At 47.7% G+C, this 26,642-nt stretch overlaps 1 protein-coding gene across 18 annotated transcripts in view; it reads left to right on the forward strand.

Moving 5' to 3' along the window:
- Positions 1-26,642, forward strand: part of shaker (potassium voltage-gated channel protein Shaker) — a 238,443-nt gene that overhangs the window by 187,913 nt on the left and 23,888 nt on the right. For all 18 annotated transcript variants that reach the window (XR_013058265.1, XR_004463668.2, XM_033328122.2 and 15 more), the window contains 2 exons: positions 21,974-22,097; positions 26,087-26,352. Coding sequence is in view for 16 of the 18 variants with exons in the window: in XM_033328122.2 (XP_033184013.1) it covers positions 21,974-22,097; positions 26,087-26,352 (390 nt within the window). In the remaining 2 variants the exon portion in view is untranslated. The remainder of the gene's footprint in view (positions 1-21,973; positions 22,098-26,086; positions 26,353-26,642) is intronic.

Here is a 26,642-nt window from a genome sequence, read left to right on the forward strand (position 1 = left end):
AAGATGGAAAGAGAGAGAGAGAAAGAGAAAGTGAGATCAATGCCGTTACACTGCAATGCTGCCACATGCTATTCCATTTCCTTCCGGCCGGGTCGAGCGCGACCCGAAGTTTCACGGAGGGTTCGTCTACTTACATGGAACGGTACGTCGCGTCGCAGCGATGTAGGTCGGCACGATGGTGTCATGGAAGTCACGAAGGAGGAACGGGCGAATTCCAATGACCGACCAGCCGAGATCGAACCGCCTCTTCGATCAATGGGCCGCCGACATTGATTTCCACCCATTTACCCGACCAGCTGCACGCCTTTTTTTCTTATTCGATGAATGAACCTGCAGCACGGACTAGAAACTCGTTACACGGGGGAACGCCGGCTTGAAAAACGTTTGCCGGGGATTAATTAAGCGTCACCGATCGTTAGGCCGAGTTCGAAGTTGTTTTTGTTACGCTATCGATTGGAAAATCCCTTCGGAGGATAGGCTTTCCGGAAATGATTCAGGGACGCTCGAATTCTATTTTCACGACGGAACTTTCCAGTTGATTCGTATCCCTTTCGTGCCAGATATTAACCAGCCAACGAGGCAATTTTTTTCTCTGCGTGAACCACCAACGGACCGTTTACTCGCTCGTTATTCGTATTTTTCACTCAGAAATCTCGAGTCCAAACTACCTGGAAAATATCTTTTGCCAGAGACGCGAGCCACGATGCACAGCGATGCTGAGGTTCGCTTCGCGTTCCGCGATCCTCTACGGCCCATCTCCTCTGTCTCGAATCGTCGGGCGAATAACTCGCGCGACCATGTAAACCAACCAACCAATTCGTCCTCGGATGCTCGCTCGTCTCTTCTCTCGAGACTTTTTGCGAACTTGTCCGGCCGAGTTGCTTCAAGTCGCAGCCACCGATTCAAGAAGAACGATCGTTTGGCTAAAGTTCGTGTTTACGCGTTAAAATAGCGAAAGGCGCAGGGACAGGAAAATACAAGAACAGCGGCGATCAATGAATGGGTGCGATCGATCGAACGAACGGATAGCCAGCGAAAGCGTGTGCGTAGGTCTGCTGGAAATCGTCAGGTATTAACACGTATCTGGCTCAGCCACTTTTAACCAACGGTATGGTAGCACTGTTGGAGAAATGTAGATGGCGTGGCAGGTAGTACGAGGCAGAATATAGCAGTGGTGCACGCGTGGGCCACTCATTCATAATCCGACATGAATATGTAGCACCAATACCTCTTACTCGTTAGCGAGTAACGCGAACTGCGAAATATCGTGCGGCAACCGTATGAAAAGCTAGCGGAGTACGTGGCCAACGTTATCCGGTGTCACTACGACGTACTCCATCTTGTAAATCGATGCGAGACCGTGCAGGCGAGGCGGGAAAAAAGTAGAGGGACCACGGCAACCAAGGATGAAACACGGAAGAAAAAAAAAAAAAAAAAGAGAGAATCCTGTAGATTCGCCAGTGTGGCCGAGTTCGACTTCATTGATCGAGCCAGGCGGCCGCGTTGTAGATTTCAGTCGTCGATTTCTGTCGCATGGAAAATCCGAGAAAGCAATGGAAACGAAACGGCGAGATTCATCCGCGCGACTCCGCAGCTTTCCGATCGATCGCCACTGGCGTTTTTCTCCGCGTTCTCGTGTCGCTCTATTCGCGGCAAATAACGCGCCAAGTCGCAGATGAACTGGCAGATTGTCGGGCCGCTTTGTAACCCTTCCAGGCGCGCGTTGCTCGCGCGACTTGCGAGCCAAAGGGGAAACCCGATCGGGTTTCGTAATTTCAGGGGAATCGCGGGCTGCATCGCCGGGCCGAAAGAAATCGACTAATCGAGAGGCTGGAGCGCCTGCAAACCGAAATATCTTACGTGCCATGTCTTCGCTGACGTCAGCGTTATACAATTTCCTTGGAAATATCGTGCGAATTACGGCTTGCGATTCGTTACTGTTCGCCGATGCTTTGCGCTGGAGCGCGATCGTCCTCTTACGTAAGCCACGTTCGTTCCGCAATTCCATTTTTCACAGCCAGCTTTTCTACATTCGTAACTTATCGATATTCCTTGGGAACGCGCTTACGGTTATGCGTTTAGCGACCAATACATGTACAGTTTTACATCTGACATTAAAATTATCAAATTTCCACGGCCACGCCAAAAGCACGAGCTTTCGTACCACGAAAAGCAGGAAAGTGTGGAATTCGCGCAGCCAGTCGTTGCCCGCTAACGGAACTAATACAACGCCTGTATCCATTAATGATACAACTTCGTATTTCATCGTTAGTACTCTTAATGAACGGAAATATCGATTAGACGTTCGCTTCTCGCCGAGTATTGCTCGTAGCGTAGGCTAAAATGCGTGCTTCCAACGTGACGGATTAAGCTGATCGAGCACGTGACACGGGCATACGTTCTGAACGATACACAATCGTTGTTCTACGTTCGTGTAACTTTTTCCAACATAGCTCGAAACCAGGTTAAGAGATCGGTATGTTAACGTTGCTTTGAAGATAGTCGCAAGTCCTTGAAATTCCGAAAGATACAACAATCGTGAGAAATCATGGAATTGCATGGTCGATGAGGAAATTCGAAAGCGAGCAGGATCGGGTATCGTCGGTGTTTGGTTGGGCGAACAGAGAAGCGCGACTACTATCGATCAACGCTAGCAAAAGTCCCCTGGAGAAATAGCGATCGCTGGCAGGAGAGAAGGATCGGGCGCAAGATTAAGTGGTGCAAAGGGAAAAAAGTCAGACAGCAGGAAAGAAGAAAGGGAACGGCGCGGCGGTGGACTAAGTCGGCACGGGAGGAGTGCGCGCGCGGTCGTGTTTGAGCGCGCGCGTTGAACAAATGGCGCATGGCCGACGAACGGATACGAGAACTCACGAGGACGAGCGTCTTTATCGTTGTCGATGTCGTCGTTGTCGTTGTTATTGCGAACGTCGTTAGGCTACGAACGTATCTGCAAGCAGCCGGATGACCTGCGGCCCGATTTGTCATGGTCGTCGAAAGACCATTCGAAACGAGTACTTTTTGCCAGCGTGCTCGATCGCGACCAACGGTCTGCCTTATCCGCAGAGGGGGGAGAAGGAGGACCGTGAACTGGGGCTGGAGGCCGAGGTGGGGTTGCGGAGGGTCGCGAGGATGCTCGAGGGGAGGGTGGCAGAGGGTACACCTCGTTGCCCAGCATGATTACGCAACAGCCATTGATCTCCTCGTGCCTATAGTCGAAACCTCGTGCTCCCCACGATGCCGGACTAAGTCGCGTTCCTCTCCAGGGACAGCGTATCGCGCTTCCACTCGCTAAATTTCACGCTGCCGCGAGGCTGGCTGGTCGTCCAACGATCATCGCGTAGCGAATTTTCCTCTGTTCGTCGTGTGATCGGACAGGCGTTTCTCGTCGCACGTTAGCACAGGTCCGACAGCGGGCCAATGCACGCGCTCGTCAGTCGCACGTTCGGTGCTCGTCGAGGTTGGCGGATAAGCGCGTAATCGGCGCGCGATAGTCCGCCGACGAACTTCGTTGCCTCGCAGATGCGTACGGTTTCGTGAGACGAACGACGAAACAGAGAGAAAGAAGGCGAGCAGGCGGGTAGTAGGGGCGGGCGAGAGGGAGAGGAACGGTAGGTGGGGAGCGTGGTGGGGTGGGACGATTGGAGCGAGCGAGAAAGGAGAGTCGTGCAGGTGAAAAAGTGAGAGTGAGAGAGCGCGAGGGGGAGGGAAAGAGAGGCAACGAGGTATTTGTGGAAGAGCGCAGGTTTGTAAGCAAGTGGAGGGGAGGAGGAATAGAAGGGGAGAACGCGTAGAGTCGGGTACAGGGTGAACGGAGAAAAGAAAAACAGCGGTGAAGAGAAAAGTAGGCATAACGGATGTGGCTGGCGTTTATAGCGAGCTTTTGTTGCAACACCGCGCCTTCTATTCGCGATATTTCTTTGTCGGGTAGTTGCCAGCAGCAGGGCGATCTCTTCTCTGCCACCACCACCACCACCACCACCACCGATAGCAGCAGCAGCGGCGCGACCGCCACCACCGTATTACGAACGAGGCCCACCTCCACCGGCGCCAACTTCCACCGCGTATCCTCCACTGGCGCTTCGGATACGACAAAGACAGACAGACAGAGCTAGAGCGAGAGAGAGTGAGAAGGGAGAGAGGGAAGGAGGAAGGGAGCGAGGGAGGGAGAAAAAGAAGGAGCGAGCGTGTGCGGAAGGTAAAGCGGTGGCGGTAGGTTTCTCAGACGAGTTCTCGTCGGCGTAGCGCAAAGGTGGAACGGAACGGAAAACTACTCTGTCGGTCGGTCCGTGGTCCTCGTGGTCGGGTGTGAGGCGCGCGTGCGAGCGAGGCCGAGAGCGAAAGGGGGCAGGCGCGAGCGGGGCGATCGGACAGAAACGGGTACGTGCGTGGCGATCCGAAACGGCGAGCGAGAAGGAAAAGAGGAAAGAGGCGAGAAGGAAGGAGGAGGGAAGGAAGGAAGGACGGAAGGAAGGAAGGAAGGAAGGGAGGAAAGAGGAGGGAAGCGAAAAGGAAGGAGACCCGCGGAAAGATCGCACAGTGTGTCAGTGTACCGAACGTTGCGTTCAGATGATAGGTGCCTCCCGGTGGAGGCGCTTCAGTCGGCCGGCCGCGATCCGTTTGATCGAGATTTTCCGCGCTGCTGCGACGACGAGACGCGTGTCGCGGCCTCCGTTCGCGTCCTTCCGTAGCTCGTCGTCCTCTTTATGACCGTCGTCGTGGTCGTCCCCGTGACCGAAGGCGTTGTCGTCCTTGACAACTCGGTCTCGTTCGCCTGGCCGTAGTTACGCGTCGAACGGATCTCGATGGCTCGTGCGCCGTGGATGCCACCGTGCTCGACCCGCCTCTCCACTCTCGTACCTTCGTTCGTCGTCGTGGTCGTCGTGGTCGTCGCCGCCGTCGTCGTCGTCGTCGTCCCCGCTTTCGTTCCGCTCGCTTCTCCCGTCCACCGACACCACCACCGTCAGTGATCGCGAGTGAACGATGCGTCAGAGTAACGGAACGTACCGCGTCAGTTAACGGTTCCTGTATGTCTTCTCTTCTCGTCTCATCTCTTCTCTTCTCGTCTATTCTCTCCTATCCGTTTGCCACGTCGCGTATCTCTTCGTTCTTTTTCTTTCTCCTCCCTTGGACAGTCCGCCGTTGCTCTTTTCTCTTTCGATCGAAACGCGGCGAGCAGACTGGCGAACTGTTGTGCGCGGATAAAAAGAACGCGCCGTCACGGTAAAAGGGAGGATCGAGCGAGAAGGGTGCGTGTGCAAGCGTGCGAGTGCGCTGCTGAAAGAAGGGTGCCAGGTATTATTATAGCGAAGAGGAACGAGCGTGTGAGCGAATGATAGGCGATAAGAAGCGAACCGAGTGCGAATGGAGATGTAAACGTTAAACGACTGGAACGATAGAAGGGAAACACGGGAGAAAGCGAGAGAGAAAGAAAGAGAGAGAGCGAGAGCGAGAGAGAGAGAGAGAGAGAAGAAGGAGAACGGCGAGTTGAGAAAGGAGAAACGCAGGAGGACGATCGAGGAGAAGGGAAAAAAAAAGAACGAAGAGAGAAGGGAAAACGGCGGAGAATGGATTTTCGGTGGGATTGAGGAAAGAGGAAAAGAAAGAGGGAAAAGGAAAGGAAAGAGAGAGCGAGCAGCCATTTTGATAGGTGGCTGTGTGTTGTGCGCTGCTGCCGCTACTGACTGCGCTGCTGGTGCTGCCTCTTAGCGTCGCTGATCATTGGTGTTCGCGTCACAGTGATCGTTTTTCATAGTGCTCGTGCTGGTTCCTCGTGGTGGATCGGTCTCGTGTCGGTGTCCGTTGGTGTTGGTGCGAGAGAGCAAACAAAGTTGGACAAGGCCGAAGCGAAAGGGAGGAGGGAAGGAGGAAACGAGAGGGACAGAGGGAGGGTAAGAGAAAGAAGAGAAGAGGAGGGTATGCGATAGACAAGGCAAGGGCGGGTTGGGGGCGGCGAGTAAAGGAAAGGTAGAGGAGCGCGAGGGAGGTGGAAAGGGAGGGGAGAGGAGGTGGAAAAAGGCAAGGGAGAACTCGAGAGGAGCCAAGAACTACCGGTGTACCGAAACACACGTACTACGGGGTTGCGAGTCGCAGAGTCGTGAGTTGGTAGTGGTGTGCGGAGAAGAAGGAGGTGGCGGAGAAAAGGAGGAGCAGGAGCAAGAGGAGAAGGTGTAGGAGAAGTTGAAGGAGAAGTAAAAGGAGAAGGAGGAGAGCGAAGTGGAGAGGAGTGGAGAAGCATCATCGGGTGCGTGTTGTGCGGGGGTGCACCGCTCTTCGGGGGCATGGGGCTCGGGAGGGGGATCCGCCCCCTCTCGTAACCGCCGCGAAGCGCCAAGATTTCCCGCACCGAGTTCATCGAGAAATGGGGGCTGACCCCTGTCCTCAAACCGAGGCAGGACCTACGCCCCCACCGGAATAGTGCGGAGGAACACGGGGACACGAGGTACGACCACTAGCCATCCACGTCTCTCGTTCTCTATCTTTTCGATCGGTCGATCGTCAGAAGTTACCTTTTTTTGCATGCGGACCTGCGTTATTAACTTCCAAACAACACCTTACGTTCTTTCTATCACTTTGTACTATTCTGTACCATTCTCTACTGTTATATACTGTTACTATGTTACTGTTAAATATCGTTACTATGTTACACGCGGTATGAAAAACCGCCGATCGTCCGCCACCGTTCAATACGGTGCATTTGTTCATGATCTAGCGTAGTGCAGTTAGACTGACACGGTTTAAACGTTGTACGCGATCCCTTTCAGTTATTAAGCTCGCGTAGCCACTTAGCGATAGCTCGTTAGTCCACAGCTGCTATTTTAGACACTACCGATCGCTCGAACGTAGATGCGAATGCTTAGACTAGGTTTCTTTAGATCTTCTTCTCAGCGAGTTTCTCTTACTACACCGAGATCCATGCGCCTGCCGTAGCGATCGCGATTCCGCAGATCCAAGAATAGGAACGTGCGCGTGATCGCCACACAATAATCGAACGTTTCGCTTTCACGCGATGGCTACGGTCGGACAAAACGAGGTATCCGAATGTCCGGAACGTGGCGTGTTCTAACGTGTAACTCGAGTTTATCTCGGCAACGGGACGTTGCGCAGCTATCGCCACTAAAATACGTTTACGACTCGGGCTCAAGTGCGGCACAAGCAAACAGACGGAGAAGGCGATGGCGAGAAGGAAAAAGGGTGGATACGGCCGCGATACCGACAACCGTATCTCCATCCGCTCGTTTCGTTTTTCTACGAGAACGTGGTCGTATCTATTCCTGTTTACGGTTGGTGGCATGATTCGCGTGATCGACGGCCCGTGTTTCACGCCTCGTTTGTGCCCGCGTTCTCGCTCCTGCCTGTGTACGTGTCCGCTACCGTGCACACGGCAAAGGCTGATGGCCGAAGGGAGGCGAACAAATGACCAACGATCCGGAAGCGTAATACATGTAACAATTTTATACCCGGCAATGCATATTGACATTCGATATTTGCTTTCTGTCGTCGCCTCGTTTCTCTTTTCCATTTCCGTAGCACGCCAGAATTTCTTGATATTCTATTTCGTTCGATTTTTACACCCCGTTTTTCTTTCCGGTTCCCTTTGCCTTCGTTGGTGCGCGTAATTGCGCGACAAATTTCCACGCTCCGTCGCGATATTTTTCGACAACGCGTCCACGTCACGTACTTCGTCATAGCTCGTTTCAACAACGACAGACAATTCCACTTTCCGTATCGACTTTTGCCAATCGAAATTCGCGAACGGTTCATCCTTTCGTTAAACGCACGCGTTCCTTTCGTACAACGGCGCTCGAAAGTTACACAAGAGTCGGACTCGTGTTCGAGAAAATAAACCTCAGCTATGTAGCAACGCCTTGCCGCTCCTTCGACTCCTCTTCACCGAGATGCGAGACGCGCGAACCAATTACGCTAATACTTTCGCCAGAAATTATCGACTGCTGGAAAGGTCGGCTGTCTCTAAAAATAACCGGACGTTGCTCAGCGACGTTCGGACACCGCGCAAAGCATCCGTTGCACGCGCAACGCGCGTTAGTCTCCGCGTGTCGCGTATACGTGAGAACTCGCTTTCCGTCCTTCTCCAAAGACAACACGGTAATATTCGAGAAACTCGGCTGGAATTTACGTGGCCAGGCGGCTATTCTTTGTCGGATTTTCAACGCGCCAGCATTTCTAGCCTCGAAGCCGATTCCTACGTTGAATATCGAAGAGCGTGGAACGTCGTGGCGTTCGCTGTAATTGATTACGATGGACAAACGATGTTAACGAGAGCTGCCGTCTATTCGACGCGTTCGCTGATGGGTCCATTACGACCACTACTTGCATAAATATTTATGAACGTAACCCCAGCGGTGGGGCGCGTACGTGTAATGGCGTTTCGATAGACACCGGGGCGGTGGCTGTTTCGCTAGATAATTTTGGTCGCGATCGCGTATCGCGCTGCATTCACATCGTTGCAGTAGGATGGATCGCCATTTGCCTACGAATCTCTCACGCGAAGACGAACTAACGAGCGAGAAAGCGACGCCAGGTGTTTGCGTGTAACCGAACGGAAACTCGCGAAACTACTTTTTCAAGCTCGCGCGAGTTTTGCGTTCGAAGGAAAATTCGCAATGGAAAAGTCGGACACGGAAGGAGCAGATGGGCGGGGGGGGGGGAGGCAAGAAGAAGACAATAGCGAAAATTACGATCGACCAGGCTAACTCGATTAACGGAATCGATCAAAGTCCACGCTTTCTCAAGTAACAGGACGAATTAAATCGAATTAATTTACGAGGTAATTTTGACTTTCTCTTGGAACCTGCGCAAGCTTCCTCGAAACGATCGCGTCACCACGAATTTCTTCGACAAACGCTCTACAAACGTAAGAAATGCAACGTACGAAGGTAAAAAAGTTCCAGCAACAAATTACACGACTTTCTATCCGAATGGCTGTGGGCCAAATTGCCACACGACGACAATGTGACAACGACTGTGATTGTCAGATTTATTACAGCGTATTACCTTCGTCTGTTACGCTCGTGTGTGACGCACGAAGTAAGAAAGGGTTCGGCCCGGAAACGAAGCTAATGTCGCATACGGAGATCTGCTTACTCGAACGAGATTCGTGCGACGAACCGCGAAAAGGAGGGGAGAAGGCTGAAGCAGCGGCGAGTTTTTTCAAAGGAGAAGGTGGATGGCGGACTTGCGAGGGCATCACGGTGGAATGCACGCGGCAGAAAGTGGCTGCTGCGGCTGTTCTCGCCTTCGGTCGAGTGACGGTTTTTTGCTTGGTTTTTCGCGTCGTGCGTTAGAACGCGCGTAGGCGGGCCGCACTCGCCAATGTTTGCCCTGTGACAAGCCTGTTCCAGTGGTCGCGTGCTTCTGCAGAGGCACGTGTGTGCTGCCCTCGCCGAACCAACCGCCCTGAAGCTCTTGGAAAATGCTCGCTTGCCTCGCCAGTCTTCAGATTCCGCGGACCGTGCGAACCGCAAAGTGGTTGCGATAAATTTTAGGCTGCGTTCGTGCTCCACGACAATACGCTACTGCTTTTCAGCTAATTCAGGTAAACGAGAATAAGTGGCGCAATTGACGTCGAAAGCGAGGCTGGCACGTTTACGTACAGAAAGTTGCGCAAAGAAATGGCAATTACAATTTTTCGAAAAACTATGGAAATATTAGCCGCTGGTTCAAACATCGTTTTTGCTCGTTTCATGTACGGTTTTTCTGTAAGCTGTCTACCGAAACTGTCGTGTATGTTATTCTTGGTTAACGAGACGGCGAATTTTGCCACTGAAGCGCAAAGACAGATGACAGACAGACAACGCATCGTTAAACGCGATTTCATTCCGGACAATGGTTCGAAATGGAACGAATTCGGCGATTTAAGTGTGGCGCATGCAAAATCCTGTCGGCGGATCGATCATTCGCGTTTGTTCGTTTTGCCTCGTAAACCTCGTTACGATTACCAATTATTCTACATCCTCGTACAGGTTTCCAACAAAAGCAAGTGTTCCGCATTCCCTAGCCTTTGACTTTCTGCATTAGCCGAGTTCAGCATTGCTAATTACGTTGAACCAAGCTACAGCGTATCCAGCGTCTCCGTCGAACGAATGACGACGCTCTGCCTGTTCGAAAATTCCACCCTCGTCCTCCCTCGTTCGAATTCGGCAAAATGTTTGAAAATTGGGAAAAAGAAAGGAACGACTTCTTAGCGTTTGGAAAGCTGAAACGAGTGCAAGTTCGATGATGGATCGAAGCACTGGTAGGGCGCAGATCACTCGATGGCGTGGAAAAAATGTGCAGCATCGAATTTTCCGCCGCTCTTGGCAACGCTCGATGCTCCAAGTAAGTGCAGTGCTCGAGGAAATCAGGCGACGCGCGGCGGGAGGCCGCCTTTTCGTCTAACAGCTAGCTCGAACCTTTAATGACTCGAAGCGAGCTGACAGAGTATGCCCTCGATGACCATCGCGGTTCTCGAGAACGCACGATCTCAGGGGTCGACGAAGACGTCGTTAGTACCTCGATTCATCTACCTCGTCCGCTAGGGAACGTTAGAGCGAGCCTGGGGGATGCATGCGATGTCAGCTTTTCTCTTCGTCGTTCTCACAGTTTCGCCGCTGATCTCTCTTAATGTGGGTCAACTCTGTACTGGATTATGCTGCAGCACGAATGCACGCGCACGATTTTCAAAACGAGGTCTCCGCCACGGATACTCGGCAACAGCGACGGAAGGTCATCGGGAACACGGGGCGCGTTTGTAAATTCGGCGAGCGTGCAATTGGTCGCACGGGCTTCAGAAAGCGAACAGCCGATAAGGAAACGTTAACCCATTGCCGTAACATTAACGCTTAGACTACCGCGTGGATCATATATGACCCACGGTTTCTCGTGGACGCCACGGTGGTCATTGATTCAACTTCTTACAATTGTAAAAATTGAATGAAAACTGACAGTTAGGACATTTTCAATGTAACCGACGAATAGAAGATAATTTGAAATAACAAGTGAATAATTAAATATTTTTATTAGAACATCGATAAAAGAGAAATGAGAACAAATCTTGCATCTAACGGTGCACTGTGTTAAAACACTATGGCGTGCTGAGCGAAACGTGTGATTTTGGCGTGGCAGTCAAAGCGTTAACGCGTCACCCGTATTCGAGTGACAGCAAAGTTTCCGGTAGAGCCGCGTCACCCGTATTCGCGTGACGCTTACTTGACTACTTGCGAAGGATCGTCGTAGGTATTTGAAAAGATATTCCAGAGAAGATAATAAAACTATTGGATTGTTGTCAAAGTAATAGGAAAATGGATTGTTAAAAAAATTATTTGGAATGTAAAACTTTAAACTAGCAAAAATCGGGGCCCGAACGTTGCGGCCGAATGGTCAGGAAAAGAGTCGAAGCGACGCAGAGTGTCGGAATTTGAAACGTGAGATCGTGCGACTGAGTAGATAACCGCGGCCGAGTTTAGAAAAAAGCAACATTCGATACGTTCATATTTGGCCCGAGGCTAACACTACGGGTGAGACTCGAGATATTCGCGTTTGACATGAGATTAGACCACGAGCCTCACTCGTTTCGCTCAAATTTCTCGTTACGGCTCACACACGTAAAAGTATGGCAAGAGGTTGACGTGGTAACGCGGCTAGCTACGAGTTTCTATTGTCTTGGCAACTAAGTGATTGCGGATTTTGTCATTACCACCTAATGACAAAATCCGCAATCACTTAGTTGCCAACCGAATAGGTTTGACGTTCGCCGTAACGTCCGTCACGCTTGCGTGTTCCGTTGCTGAAAAACGTCCGCCACGTTTGTCAGCATCTCCTTCTTCGGATATATAATTGTAGCAGCGAATGCACGCTTTAATATCGAGGACGCTTGTATTCTATTTTTGCTCGGAACGATAGGGTAGCTGTTTACCAGCCAATGAGTAAACGAAGGAGAGCGCTTCCGCACTTGGAACGCACATCACGCGTACATTTTCTCAAAGAAACGCATTATAATTGGATGCAGCAATGGCGACAGCTTCTCTGAACGCCCGACCATAAATTCCTTAATATCAGTTCGCGTGCATCTAACATTTTCCGCGCTCCAAGGGGCACGACCATTCCGCAGGCAAACGTGCATTCCGTGTACGTCGTTCAGCGTACGCAGCTTCTTTAACGTGGCCGTGAATCGCGATTCAACGCGGCTCATTAATTGCCTGGGACGTGCAGCGAATCAGACGAGAACCACGCAACATCCAGCTAAGAAAATAACGAGCGTTTACATAAGACGGCCATTCGGGGCGACCGTGGCGGCCTGTAGCGGCAGAAACTATCGACGCTTCCGATGACCGGCAATTTACGCGCCACCCTATTTTCGCGGACGAGGTGTCCGTCGACGTTCCTCGTGCAACCGCGACTAAAATATTACCTACTAACTTCTTCATTTTTTAATCTTCCAAGCACTGAAATTCAGATTTTCGTCTTAAAGATCGCAACAGCATCGAACCCGTTCAACGCGTTCAGCGAAAGCCTCGTTGTGCTTAACACTTTACCGACCGCTAGCGATTCAACGGCGTACGCACGTCCGATCGGTAGCTCAGACGCAGATTCTCCGTGGCGCTGGCTCTGTTTCGGTTTAGACTCTTCAATACCATTCTTTTCGTTCATCGCAAACGGTAAGTTTTTCAAATTGATATAAAACTGTGCGAGTTTATAAAGCAACGCAACTGACGCAACTGAGCAAGATACCTTAGTACTAAATAACGAATTACTGCTCAAATAATGAGATTATCGACGACAAAAAGCCGATTAATAGGCTGTGGGTCGGTAAGCGTCGGTGACAAAAAACCGATTAATCGGCTATCGGTCTGTAAAGTGTTAACCGTGGCGCTGTTCGCGTATTGTGGCGAACCGTGTCGGGATGTTTGGTAACTCGTCGCGAGGTATATCAGGCTTTTCTTCTCGTAATTATTTTTACTCTTTCAAATAATACTAAACCACCTGCATAAAGGAAAAAAAGAGCAGCGCGATCGCGTCGATCGGCATTTCTCGCAAATAAATGATGGCACAATTCGACACGAATTCGTGAAAACCCCCGCCACTAAAACTTCTTCCTCAGTCGATGTCTCTGTTACTCGTCGTTTCCCTCTCATCCGGATATCTTCACCGACAGGCGTCCTGGGAAAATATCCTGCGGCACAGTCGGCACTCGCGGTCCAACGCCACCAATTTTGCCTGTCACTGTCCAATTTATAGCGACTCGACGATATTCCTGATGTTCTGTACGTTGTGTAATGGTAACGTTCGATGCCTATTAAGGCGGACTGCAGTCACCGGCAGAAGACAAACGTCAGACGTGTCAGCGTGTAATTGATAATACCTGAGCCGACCATCACCTTCAGCCGCAAGTTAATTCTATTTGCGGCCTCCGTCTGCAAGTGAGCGGAGAAAGCTCGGGAACTTGCGTTTTCACGGCACGAGTTTTTTCTTCTTTAAAGTTTTACATTCTAAATAATTCTCTTAATAAACCATTTTCGTATTACTTTTATAACAATTCAATAGTTTTATTACTTCCTCTGGAATATCTTTTCAAATACTTCCGACGATCCTTCGCAAGTAGTGAAATAAGCGTCACCCATATTTGGGTGACGCCGTCTTAATAGAAACGTTCCTGTCACCCAAATATGGGTGACAAGTGCAATTTCGTAGGTACGCTGTAGCTTTGCAATGGAAGCTAGGCCAATGGTTATCGAGGCTGGCTTTTAGAATTTTTCCACCCGACCTATGCCAAACCGTATCCGAATTGCGACCCTCGCGAATGTCTCGTCGGTTTTCATAGGAAACCTGTCGGCTGATTTCCACGAAATTAAAGTGTACGTACGTGTATACTATTAGGTTGGCAACTAAGCGATCGCGGATTTTGTCATTACCACCTAATGGCATATAATTGACAATAACCGAAGCGGGAGCGACATTGGTTTGCTCGGAGGATTTCTTCTCAGATGTTCGACAGACCTGAAACGAGACTACGCTTTCGTGGAAAGAAGGCGCTTTCAGGTATCTCGCAGTCGATGATTTACTGAGGCATTTGTAGCCTAACAATTGTACCGGTTTGCACGGCGAGTAAAGAAAGGCCAGGTTGTAACGTTATTACGTCGGACAAAAAGCTGCAGAAAGTCGGACAAATATGAGAAGCCGATTCTCTGTTTCGCTACGATGCTCGTTGATAAAAGCCCCGTGTAAGAAGAATCCAGACTTTCGTCGTTTCTCATTTCGCCGGATGCCAACAGACCCGTGTTCCACGTAATCCTACACGCTGCCGTGGGGTCATTGCTGACTCGCCCAGTGATTACAGCGTCTGCAGCGAAAAGTAGAATATCAGTTGGCAAAGGTAGAATCTCCGTGGATTAACTCGGCCGTGTTGTCGTCTGACCATTCGAACTCGCGAGCAGAAACGACGAAAGAGAATCGGTCGATGTAACAGGGCAAAACGATATGCAACGATCTACGTAAAACGTATGGCAGTTAGGTGGGTCGTAAGCCGCGTGTATTCGATTTCTCTATCACGCGACTTTTGCCCCGGTTAGGCTAACGAACAGAGTCGTTACTCGCCTCGATAGCTCGCCTATTCCCAAAGATACTACTCGGCTCGTAATTTTGAAATAGTATTCGTGTATCGTGGAGAGGATGAAGGGCAATTCGGCCGTATTTCCGATCGACTGACCGCGGCCAATCTTTCGTTGGCGTCGGCGAGATCGCGTAGTTACGTGTAGTGCAACATCTAATTAAGTGTTCGTTCGATCGATGGTGTGGAGTATGAGTGCGAAGTAAGGAACCGATAGGACTTCGGAATGTCGAAGAACATCTCGAAACTATCAGAAATCCGCTCAGCTGTAATTGAATTTTTCCATCGATCATCGTGTCATTTGAAATGACAGCGGTAGAGTTGCCACGTTTCAGAATCCTTCAGACAGACGTTCGATGTAATTTCGAGAACAAAGCGTATAGCTGGGTTCGGGATGGCTGCGTCCTGTTGTTTGTTTAATATCGGCCTGCGAATTATTGCGAAAAGTAACTCTTTATCGGCCGTGTATCTTCGGAACGGTGTTTTCCTTTCAGTTTCGAAGATAGAAACGTTTATGGCACCTTGGCGGTTATACCGCGTGCCCTGCCTTTCAAATACAAAACACGCGTCAACAAACACGCGAAGCTTCGCTCGTTAAATATCGCGCTATTTTTGACCAACCGATCGCACCTCGTTCGTACGACGAGTTGCGTCTAAAAACGGTTCTATCCAGTCACACGTATCCGAGTAAACGGACGAAAATATAAAAGGCGAGGACCCCGAGTGACGTCTTGACATTTACAAGCTTTAAATCCGCCTAGTGAAACTAGCTGGATTTCCTGCAGCCGAGCAGGATCCAGTCGTACGCAAACATATCGCATTTCGAAACACAACAATGCTGCAGAAAATAAAACAAACTTGCCAACGTTCCGTGCTCTTTCGATTTTCACGAGCTGTGTTTCTATTAATGCCGAGGCTTCCGGATGCGAGGCTCGTCCACTTGAAATATACCTGCAACGTTTCGCCAGATGTTTCGCCACTGACGCCTGTTTTCACGACCTGCTCATCCACATTACGTAGTTTCTGCTTTCGTCGCGGATAAATGATAGCCGACCGACCACCGTTTCGGATCGGAAGGGCGCGTTACGCGTGCAGTTGCAAAGCCTTCGTCGTGTAACATCTATTAAGTTCGGCAACTAAGTGATTGCGGGTATTATCATTACTACCTAATGACAAGATGCGCAATCACTTAATTGCCAGACCCGATAGTGTTTGCCCCGACCAATTTTTCAACGCGCGGTTTAATCAACGTCGTATGATTCCATTTAACGTCTAACGAGCGTGTGATCTTTTTTTCTCTCCGAGGACCGCCGTGCGTTGTGGGAGGACGCGATCGGGAAACGAGGAAACGTGCGATTAACTTCGCGATACGAAGGCGACAGACAGAAATTGGAATTTTCACGGGCACAGAATGCGCAGCGCGCAGCCGATCGTGAAACGAGGACGGTGCGTGTCTGTTAATTAGCCGTTCATATTCTCGTGGTGGGACGTGGTGTCGTTGCACGCGCGCTTCAGCTCGCTGGACAACGACAGAGCACATGTTTTCTGGGTCACGGTACAAGACGTCCGACTCGTTATTTCCGCGAAGCGACGCGCTATTTTCAGTCGCTCTTCGGATACGTGGGCTTCGAAACGAGTCCTTTTCCCCGCGGTCTCTCCCTCGTCTCTCTTTCTCTCTCTCTCGCTCGCTCGCTCGCTCGTTCCCATTGACGACTGGAAATAAACTGTTCTTCGCGACGCTGACAATGCGAATGGCTTTTCATTCAACCCGCTGCACTCTTCCTTGTTGCTGCATCTTAACGGAAATACGATCCGGTGGATGGGAAAGGGGACGATGAATACGGTTGTTCCCCCAATTAGGGAACATCAAAGTTGAGAATATTAATTGCGGTCCCTTCGAGTGCTTGTTAATTGACTTCTATGGACGATCGTCTGACAGGAACAATAGCGTTGTAACAGCGCGGACAACAATGATTCGCCGAGCTGGATTTTTATTTTTATTTTTGTCTCGGTTGATCCACCGCTCGGTAGAATGCCTCCATTGTGCTGCGTATACGCGCTGCGTATTAACGAGCGGATCCGAATTAATCCTTTCAGCAAAATATATCTGCACATCGCGTGAAAAGCGTGCACTATGAAATTCTTCGAACACAGTGTCGAAACGACTACGGTCACTTTGCGAATTTATCATGTTCGCTGTAATAGCGGGGACCCGCCAGTGGAGATAGGAGAGGTTTTTAAAGAAAATCCTGTCGATAGGTGTAGAATCGCGAAAATAGAAAATTCCTTGTCGACCGGGAGAGTCGCGTAACTACAAAAATGGAGTGACGTCTTTTTTTTTTGTTTATTGAGTCCAAGAATACAGTTTTAGGTACATATTCACAATAAACGGTGAATTTTTGTAACGATATGTTGTATAATACAATTTTTGGGTTTAAGCCGCTGGGGAGCGGAGCTTTTTTATGTATTTACAAATCGAGTGACCAACAAGGCGTATCAGTTTTAACCCTTTGCACTCGACGACTTTTTCGCCCGGGCGTAGCAGCTACTCCGGATGATTTAGCGCATACGTGACGCGTGTCTTACAGTTAGTGTGAATTGATTTCATATACAAATTAACTTACAAAGTCATTATATTTTTGTACGATATTTTTTTCCATTTTATTTATACCATAACTTATAAAGCATTCACCAAGATGCATTCTTGATATAATTAATCATTTTTCAACATTTCTCAACAGTTCAGAATCAAGTTCATCTTCGTTTGAGTGAATTTCACTTCCAAAAACCACTTCTTTAGGGTTTCTAAACTATACAATACTTTTGCCATGATCGTCGAATCCGAACTAACGTCGGAGACGTTGTTTCGACACCATAGTTGAACCATAGTTTCGCAGGGATATGGGATTAAATATTTTATCTCCATTTTAAAGTCTAACACTTTACACTTGCCAACAAAGAACACAAAGAGCTCAGGAACCAATGTACGAACCAATGTTGCACTCTCATCGATTGAAGATATCGAAATCTAACATAAACAGGGACTATCGCCTCTGCAAAGGGTTAATCGTTCGAATTAAAGTAATTCGATGAGAAAATAAAAATTGCAAGCAACGCCACACCGTTCATTCACTGGTTTTGGTTCTCCAAAGGATCAGCTGACGTGAACGGACTAAATGTTTTTTCGGTCGGTTCTGGTAACCGAAGAACGAGAGGAAACACGTGCTCGTGGATGCATCGTGGCGGCACGGCGTATCTATTTTTGCGACACATCAAGCTATTCTCAGTTACGCTCCGACTGCACAGAGTGCATCGACTGTCATCGGTGCTCTAGGAATAAACCATATCCATCGCAATGAACTAATTCGTACGTTACATGTGCGGCTCTATATTTTCTTCTGTGTTGCGTGGAACCGCAGCGTCAAGTTTCCCCACCACTTACATCATCGACAAACTTTGATAAATAGTTGGCTGTAGTGGCAGGTAATTAAACGACAAAATTGAAATATCGATATTTTATGCGGTCGCAGGCCGAATGTATCGTCACATCGATCGCCGTTACGAGGCTCTTCCTTTTTTTATTCGAGGAAACGTTCGTGTTTTGTGTCTCATCATTGTCGTGTAATCAGAGCAGTGTCAGGCTCGAGCGTCTGACGCCAATTGACTGAATCTACTCGCAAACCCATCCACGCTACGCAGTGTATTGGTTGTCCGAAAAGTTTCTATCGTTTTATGAGGGAATAATAGAAGCACAATGGTTTTTATTTTATGTCGAATCGCGTACGATCGATTTTGTTCTGTTGAGATAAACAGCACGACATTTCACAGACTTGGTTCCACGTTTGTATGAAGCTGCGTTGTTGTAAACAACACGTTTGCGAAAGAAAGACACTTTCCGGACAACATAATACATTTGTCCTTTTTTGTATATAAAAGTTGAAGTTGTTTCTTGTAGAAATTGCCGCAAGGAAGGTGCATTGTTGTAAAAAACACATTTGCGAAAAAAACACACTTTCCGGACAACCTAATACATTTGTCTTTTTTGTATATAAAATTTGAAGTTGTTTTATATAAAAGTTGAAGTTGTTTCTTGTAGAAATTGTCGAAAGAAAGGTGCATTGTTGTAAAAAACACGTTTTCAAAGGAAAGATATTATCCGGAAAACTTAATACATTTGTCCCTTTTTGTATATAAAAGTTGAAGTTGTTTTTTGTAGAAAATGCCGAAAGGAATGTGCATTGTTGTAAAAAACACGTTTGCGAAAGAAAGACACTTTCCGGAAAACTTAATACATTTGTCCTTTTTTGTATATAAAAGTTGAAGTTGTTTTATATAAAAGTTGAAGTTGTTTCTTGTAGAAAATGCCGAAAGGAAGGTGTATCGCTCTAAAAAACACGTTTTCAAAGGAAAGACATTTTCCGGAAAACTTAACACATTTGTCCTTTTTTGTACATAAAAGTTGAAGTTGTTTTATATAAAAGTTGAAGTTGTTTCTTGTAGAAAATGCCGAAAGGAAGGTGCATTGTTGTAAAAAACACGTTTTCACAGGAAAGACATTTTCCGGAAAATTTAATACATTTGTCCTTTTTTGTTTATAAAAGTTGAAGTTGTTTTATATAAAAGTTGAAGTTGCTTCTTGTAGAAAATGCCGAAAGGAAGGTGCATCGTTCTAAAAAACACGTTTTCAAAGGAAAGACATTTTCCGGAAAACTTAATACATTTGTCCTTTTTATATATAAAAGTTGCAGTTATTTCTTGTAGAAAATGCCGAAAGGAATGTGCATTATTGTAAAAAACGCGTTTGCGAAAGAAAGACACTTCCCGGAAAACTTAATACATTTGTCCTTTTTATATATAAAAGATGAAGTTGTTTCTTGTAGAAAATGCCGAAAGGAAGGTGAATCCTTCTAAAAAACACGTTTACGAAAGACACTTTCTGGACAACCTAACACATTTGTCCTTTTTATATATAAAAGTTGAAGTTATTTCTTGTAGAAAATGCCGAAAGGAAGGTGCATCGTTGTAAAAAAAAACACATTTACAAAAGAAAGACACTTCCCGGACAACTTAACATATAGGTTCACGTGCTCACACACGTCTCACCTGATAATTAATATTCTCCATATTTGACACGACGTATGTCACGTGTGGTACAGTTTGTAAATTTCGCATCTCTCAACTCGTAGCTACGTTACGTTCTGAGAAGTCAACGTAGACAGCGGCGAGAAAATCGTATTTTAATGGAATGGTTGTGGTTCCATCGAGATAGTTAGCCGGAAATTGCGTAAACTTACCGGTTTGATATTCATGCAAATGGGTTTCTTCGTCGAATCTCCTCATCGAAGAAATATTCTCGTCGATCTCGATGAGGAGACAGCTAGGCGATACCGTGGATAGAAAGCGTGGAACACTTGGACGAAAGCTGCTTTGAGGAGGAATTTACGAAAGGTCCGAGAACAGCATCTGGCATCGAGCAGCGACCGCAGCTAACTAACAAAGCGCTTTCAACCCGGAAAATTCGTCCGACCAAGCTCGCCTTTGTTCGGCGTGGCGCGATGCCCGTAGACGATTCATTACTCGCAGAATCGTTGCGTTTCCTCAGCTAATCTGTCCTTTATCTCGCGCCGGAATCGCTGCCGACCTACGACGAGTAGTGCGAGTAAGAAACATTTGTCTTTGAGCACAATGCTCGCCTGTGGCGAGCGATAAGAACACCGCCATCGTCTTCGAGAACTCGTCCGTGGCGCGATAACAATTAAACAAGTTAGTTTAACACCAACGCTGTTCCGTGAATGTGGCAATGAAAAAAATCGGAGAATTCCAATGCAACGAAACGATTTAAAACAGAAGACATTTCAAAGGAAAAAGCGGTGCGCAACAGCGAGAAGAATGTCGGGAATCGACCCAGGACCATCGCGACCCCGTCAAGTGGAGCGTGGAGATGTTGTTTGGCGGCACATCTCGCTCATACTTTCCGTTTTCTTTCGCTTTTATTCTTCTCGCGCCTTCCCACTTTGCTCGTGCAACACCTCGACGCCGCCTCTTCACCATCCTCGCTCCCCTTCCACAAGGAAATTCAGCGAAAGCTCGGTGATTCTTTTCCGAAACGTTCGCTCGTTTCGCTTACATCGTCACATTCGTTTCAACTTAATCGCAACGATGCATATAGCATTCTCTTACGATGGTTGTGCGAATGCAACGAGACAAGTGCGATCTGCTCGATGCTACGAAAGCTACGTAGAATCTCGTACGAAGCGGTAGATCGAGCCTTGAGTTTCACCATATCTTTACATTTTCATTTCACCCGAATGGAAGGTGGTTCCTTGGAAAGAGGAAAATTTTCAGCTAAAGGTTTCCACATGATCTTTTTTGTAATCGTATAATCAACGATCATCCGTGAACCATCGTATCATCGAACGATTAAAATCACCATGGAAGCAGCGAAATAAGGAAACGCGATCGCAAGCTTTTTCGAAGCTCGAGATAGACTTAACTTTGAACGGGGTAACCGAGCCACATGGAACTTCGCTCGCGAAAGAATATTCGTCACACCTGTGTCGCAGTGAACGACTGAAAAACAATGATTGTCGAGTAACGCGGATTCCTGGCTCGCAGCCTGACACTCGTTATTTCAATTGCTCATGGGCGAGTGTTGATTAAGATTTGCGTAACCAACTGGCGCGTTGCCTGTCGCACGACAACCGGTCCTCGAACTTCCGCTCGAAATGGATCCGCGGCTTTCTTCCACGGCGTGGGTCACGCGAACTTCTTTCGAGAAAAGACGGTGAACCGGACGATCCGGCCGATTTATGGGGCAAAAATTCCCCGCGTCCTGTCAACGTTCCCCGGAACATTGCGTGAATCCGTAAGCGTAGTCGTTCGGATTTCGTTCACCACTGCAATTACGCGCGTCTTTCTCTCTCTGTCTCTCAGTCGACGATCTGTCGAATCGCATTAGCCCTGGCCCCTAGATTTTCCACTGCAGTAGACGGCTAATTAACGAACGTAGGCCATCGATAGCCGATGTTACCGGCTTCCTGTTCTCTATGTCTGTGTGTCTATGTATTCCATTGATCCACTTTAGCGATCGAGTAGCTCGATCGGTGTTAATTCTTGATCGATCTGTCACTTTGCCGATCTATCAAGCTATCGCAGTCTACTAGGCTGTCGACCTAGTGGCTTACCAGTCTAGTAGCTCATTAAGAGAATAGCTGGGTATAGGGGCTGTTAGCAGTGCAGAGGTAGCGCAACCTAGTTTTCGTTTGTACGTCTTATATACAAGCAGCGTGTTTCGTGTATGTACATATGTATTTATTATCGCTGACCGTGATCCGCGGACACTTTAACCACGCGGCTGTCTTTGTTTTTCAGATCGCTGCCGAAACTCAGCAGCCAGGACGAGGATGGGCCGAACCCACACACCCAATACACAGGCGTCACGCAGTTCGAGCCCATACCGCACGATCATGACTTTTGCGAGAGGGTCGTCATTAACGTGAGCATCTTCACTCTTTTAACTGCCTCTTGTCCACCTTGTGGCGACTGCACGTAGCACTCGCTTACGATTCCACTCGGATTTCCCTCGGATACGCTGTTACAAAGTGTTTCCGCGACGAGTGTCGAACGTCTGTCGCGTTTCCCTCGCGAAGATCAAAGGAATATCAGTGTACGAAGAAAGATGAGCAGGAACGATTCTTGACGAGTAACGATTTACATTTTGGCCAATTTCTTTTCCATTCTCCAATACGATTAACGCTTTGACTGCCGCGTGGACCATATATGGCCCACGTATATTCAACTTCTTACAATTGTAAAAATTGTACGAAAATTGACAGTTGGGGCATTTTGAATATAACCGATAAATAGAAGATACTTTGAAACAAAAAGTGCCCCATTGAACGATTAAACATTTTTATTAAAACATCAATAAAAAGAAATGAGAACAAATGTCGCATCTAACGATGCACTGTGTTAAAACACTTTAAACATAAACGTGGCTCGTCGATACAATCTGGACGATAGGTGGTCACCTTTTTGGTCCGATTCTTAGCAATTTTTCATCCTAACTGTTTAACATTTTTTTATATCACTCTCTGCAAAATTTTCGTGCCAGGTACGCTTGCCCTTCTTTCTTCTGCATTTCGTGTCGCGATCTTTGTCGAATAAGTATATTTGACGGCTCTGGTGAATGGCACTGTGTAAGGTGCGTTGCGAGTGCCATTCTAAAATCTGATACCCCGATTTTTGTTTTTGTTGCTTGTTTATAGAGCACCATCGCGTTTGAAATTGATGTATTTAACAATAACTCTAAAGCTAATTTTATATACCACTCGAGGGTTCTTCTATGTGGTGTAGAACATACTATCATTTGATCTGATAAATCTACAGCACATTTTCCTCTGTTGTAATCTACCACTACCATTGCCTTATCAGAAACATAATTTTTTTTCCGGACCTCTACCATTTCGGTCGAATGTTTCGTCGAAATCATAAAAATAATCATAATACCGTTTACTAATATCTTCTACGCGTTTCAACAATATATCCCGCACGTTCTGCTTACGTCGAAATAACCAATGCGAATGGTTTGTTGAAATAAACGAAGCCTTGCTGTAATATGTCGCTATCAATAGTTACCAAGGCGCCACGGTGGTCACCCGTGACCACCAATAAGATAAACGGTCCATTGGAGAATAATGTTGTCTTACATCGTCAATTTATTATTCTTTTGCCATTACATGCTTTGAATAATAAAAATACTCCCATGGCGTCCTCAGTGAAACGCGTGATTTCGACGTGGCAGTCAAAGTGTTAACTATCATAGCGACTATGAAACTATACCGAGGAGCGCAAGGTATGGAAGACGCGGCTGAAACTCCGGAGATTCGAACGAACCGATCGAATTAATGTAAATTTCGTCGCGCTTTCTTCTGCGCTGTGTTTGCAACGTACAGTGATAAACGGCGCCAGTTACCTTTCACGTTTCTTCCATTCACCGGTTTATCGGATAATTGCAGTCGAAATTCATAGCCTCGTAACTACCAGCTGCAAGTCAGCCTCACAGAAAAATCTTGCCGCCCGTATCTGATCGCAATTGTCCGGAATAACGAAACGTACTTGTCGCGATATGTCAAAGGAAAGAAATAAAAGCGTAGAAAAGAGAGAAAGAACGAAAGAGAACGATGTAAATGGTTTCTGGATTCGCTTCGACAATCGTCGTGATAGGATATATCGTTAGTTGCGATGTGATCGTTAACCAGCCAGCCCGGGCCGCATTCAGATCGATTTCCACGCGTTTTTCAGTCAACGACTGGCGCCGTTTGCTCGCTGCGCGTTCCTCCGTATACTTCTTTTCTTTTCGACTAGGCAAGATTATCTGAAGACACGAAGTGACCTACAGACCGTATTTTGGCAGTCGTCCAAGTTCGTCTTGGAATCAGGGGCAATATAGTACCAAGGTCGTATTGTGTGAACGAAATTATCTGTCCTCGTGGATGACACGACTGCATTGCGCCAATTACAGTAAAACCGTTCGATCGTCGGTGGAAAAATCCGCCATGCCGATCGTTCACCGGCCTCGTCCATTCCTTCCATATTTCTCGTCTCCTTGTCGCGTGTTGCGAACGCGAATTGACAGCGCGTGCGAAATTATGAAAACCCGATTTATCGACTATCGCTCTTTGTTTCGTCGGGTATTCTACGATCTTTGTTCTCTAAATTACCAGCAGACTGTGCATCGTATCTTTACCGTTTGTTCATCCTCGTCGGGTTTCGTTCTCGTCGCGACGTAATTGCAAATTGGAGACACGCGCGGAGCACAGAAAACGATCGCCGTGAAAAATCGTGACCACTCACGGACGTTCGATAACGCGACTAAATATCGAACGGTGCAGTCGGTGGACGATGCACGCGCGTGTGTTCGCGGATCCAATCCAATTTCTGTTCTCGACGGGCCGCTCGTCATCCTGATGCACCGCGGTCCCGTCCTTTCAATCCAATCGCACGCTATCATCTTCAAAAAGACTAATTGCACTTTCGAAATAATAGATTTTTATGCCCCGCCTAAAGCCCCTACGCCCATGCAACTTTCCTCCCTCGAATCCGTGTGTACCGGCGCAAATGCAGCTCGCGATTCCATCGATAACGATAAAGCAGGTAAATTTCTCAGTCGATACGAAAGATCCTCATTACCGATACGAAAGGGAAATCACGGCAGCTCGTTCTCCTCGATATTTAACGAAACGTCTGTTCGTGCAATTTCAATAATTTCGCGAGACACACGCCTTTGCCTCACCAGAAGCCAAGAGAACTATTGGCAACTAAGTGATTGCGGATTTTGTCATTAAGTGGTATTGACAAAATCCGCAATCACTTAGTTGCCAATCCTTGGACGAGATGCGATCGTTGAACAGCGACGGTGTAGCCGTGCACTGGCGACGCTGGTCTTTCGACCGACATTATCGATAAAGCTGGTCGTTCCGCGACAGTTATAACCGATACTTCTTCTTTTTCTTCTTAATCGTGCTAATGGCAGCACGCAATTAGCCTAGTTTCGTTTATTAGTTTTCCGCGGCGGCCAGCAGCATCGAAAGAAAGTGGTTGGTTTTTGAGCCAAAACAAATCAGCCGCACCCGAGCTGTCCTTTTCCCCCTCGTAATTGACATTACGTTGCCGCACACTGGCTAACCACGATCATCGTGGTAGTATCGGCCGGTCGTCACCGCGAACGCTCCGCAAATCTTCTCGAAGAAGGTGTTTGAATCGCGTTAACGAGCTGTTTCTAGCTCGCCTCGTCCGACGCTTCCAAGTTGTACGATTTCAAACAACCACTCGTCAAACGAAGCAAACTATTCCGAGAGGGTTCACTGACCCATCCTATCTATCCGCTCTCCTAACATTCTTCAAACATAGACTCCCACGCGAGCTGATCGCTCTCCGGGCTACTATAAATAGCTGTGCACCGCGAAACTTATTCAAACTTTATTCAAGTTTAAGCGAAATCAGATGGATTTTGTTTCGCGTACAAGACTAGCGATGTGCAATGAACAGGTTGGTAAGTTCGGTGACCTGCTTAACTCTTTACCGACCGTTAGCGGTTCAACAGCATACGCACGTCCGATCGGTAGCTCAGACGCAGATTTTCCCTGGCACCGGCTCTGTTTCGGTTTAGACCCTCAAATACCATTCTTTTCGTTCATCGCGAACGGTAAGTTTTTCAAATTGGTATAAAACTGTGGGATCTTACGAAGTAACACAACCGAGCAAGGTACCTTAATACTAATAAGCAAATTACTGCTCAAATAATGAGAAAGATTGTCGGCATCAAAAAACCGATTAATCGGCTATTGGTTGGTAAAGCGTTAAGCTGGTCGGCAAGGCGCGTCGTCGTAATTAGCAATGCACGAATGATCGAATGAGGATTACGGTTAGGGATAGACTGCGGTGTACCAGTGTACCAATAATCGATTCTGACGATCTCGACAGGTGAGCGGGCTACGGTTTGAGACGCAGCTGCGTACGCTGAACCAATTTCCGGACACGCTGCTTGGCGATCCGCATCGGCGGATCCGATACTTCGATCCGCTTCGCAACGAGTACTTCTTCGACCGGAATCGGCCCTCCTTTGACGCGATACTTTACTACTACCAGAGCGGTGGCAGGCTGCGTCGCCCGGTCAACGTTCCTCTCGATGTCTTCTCCGAGGAAATCAAGTTCTACGAACTGGGCGAGCTGGCCACCAACAAGTTCAGGTACGAACCGACATCGTTCTCGTCGATCAGTAAATGACATATCATAAGGTAGCGTGATTCTAATAAAATGTTATTCGAAATTCTGCAATTAAATAGTGTCTTGCCTAAAAAGAAGCAAATATCTCTTTTAACACTAGAACTATCACACAGTCAAATTGACTGGTTTTACAATTTTATTTTTAAATTCCTACTACTATATTTTTTCCGCAATGATGTAATGACTTTCGCAACGATAACTAAAAGAATAATATAATGAATCTTATTTTGTCTTTTATGTATTCAAACTGAAA

The sequence above is a fragment of the Bombus vancouverensis genome, chromosome 1, assembly GCF_051014615.1.
Source record: "Bombus vancouverensis nearcticus chromosome 1, iyBomVanc1_principal, whole genome shotgun sequence".
Classification (NCBI taxonomy): domain Eukaryota; kingdom Metazoa; phylum Arthropoda; class Insecta; order Hymenoptera; family Apidae; genus Bombus; species Bombus vancouverensis.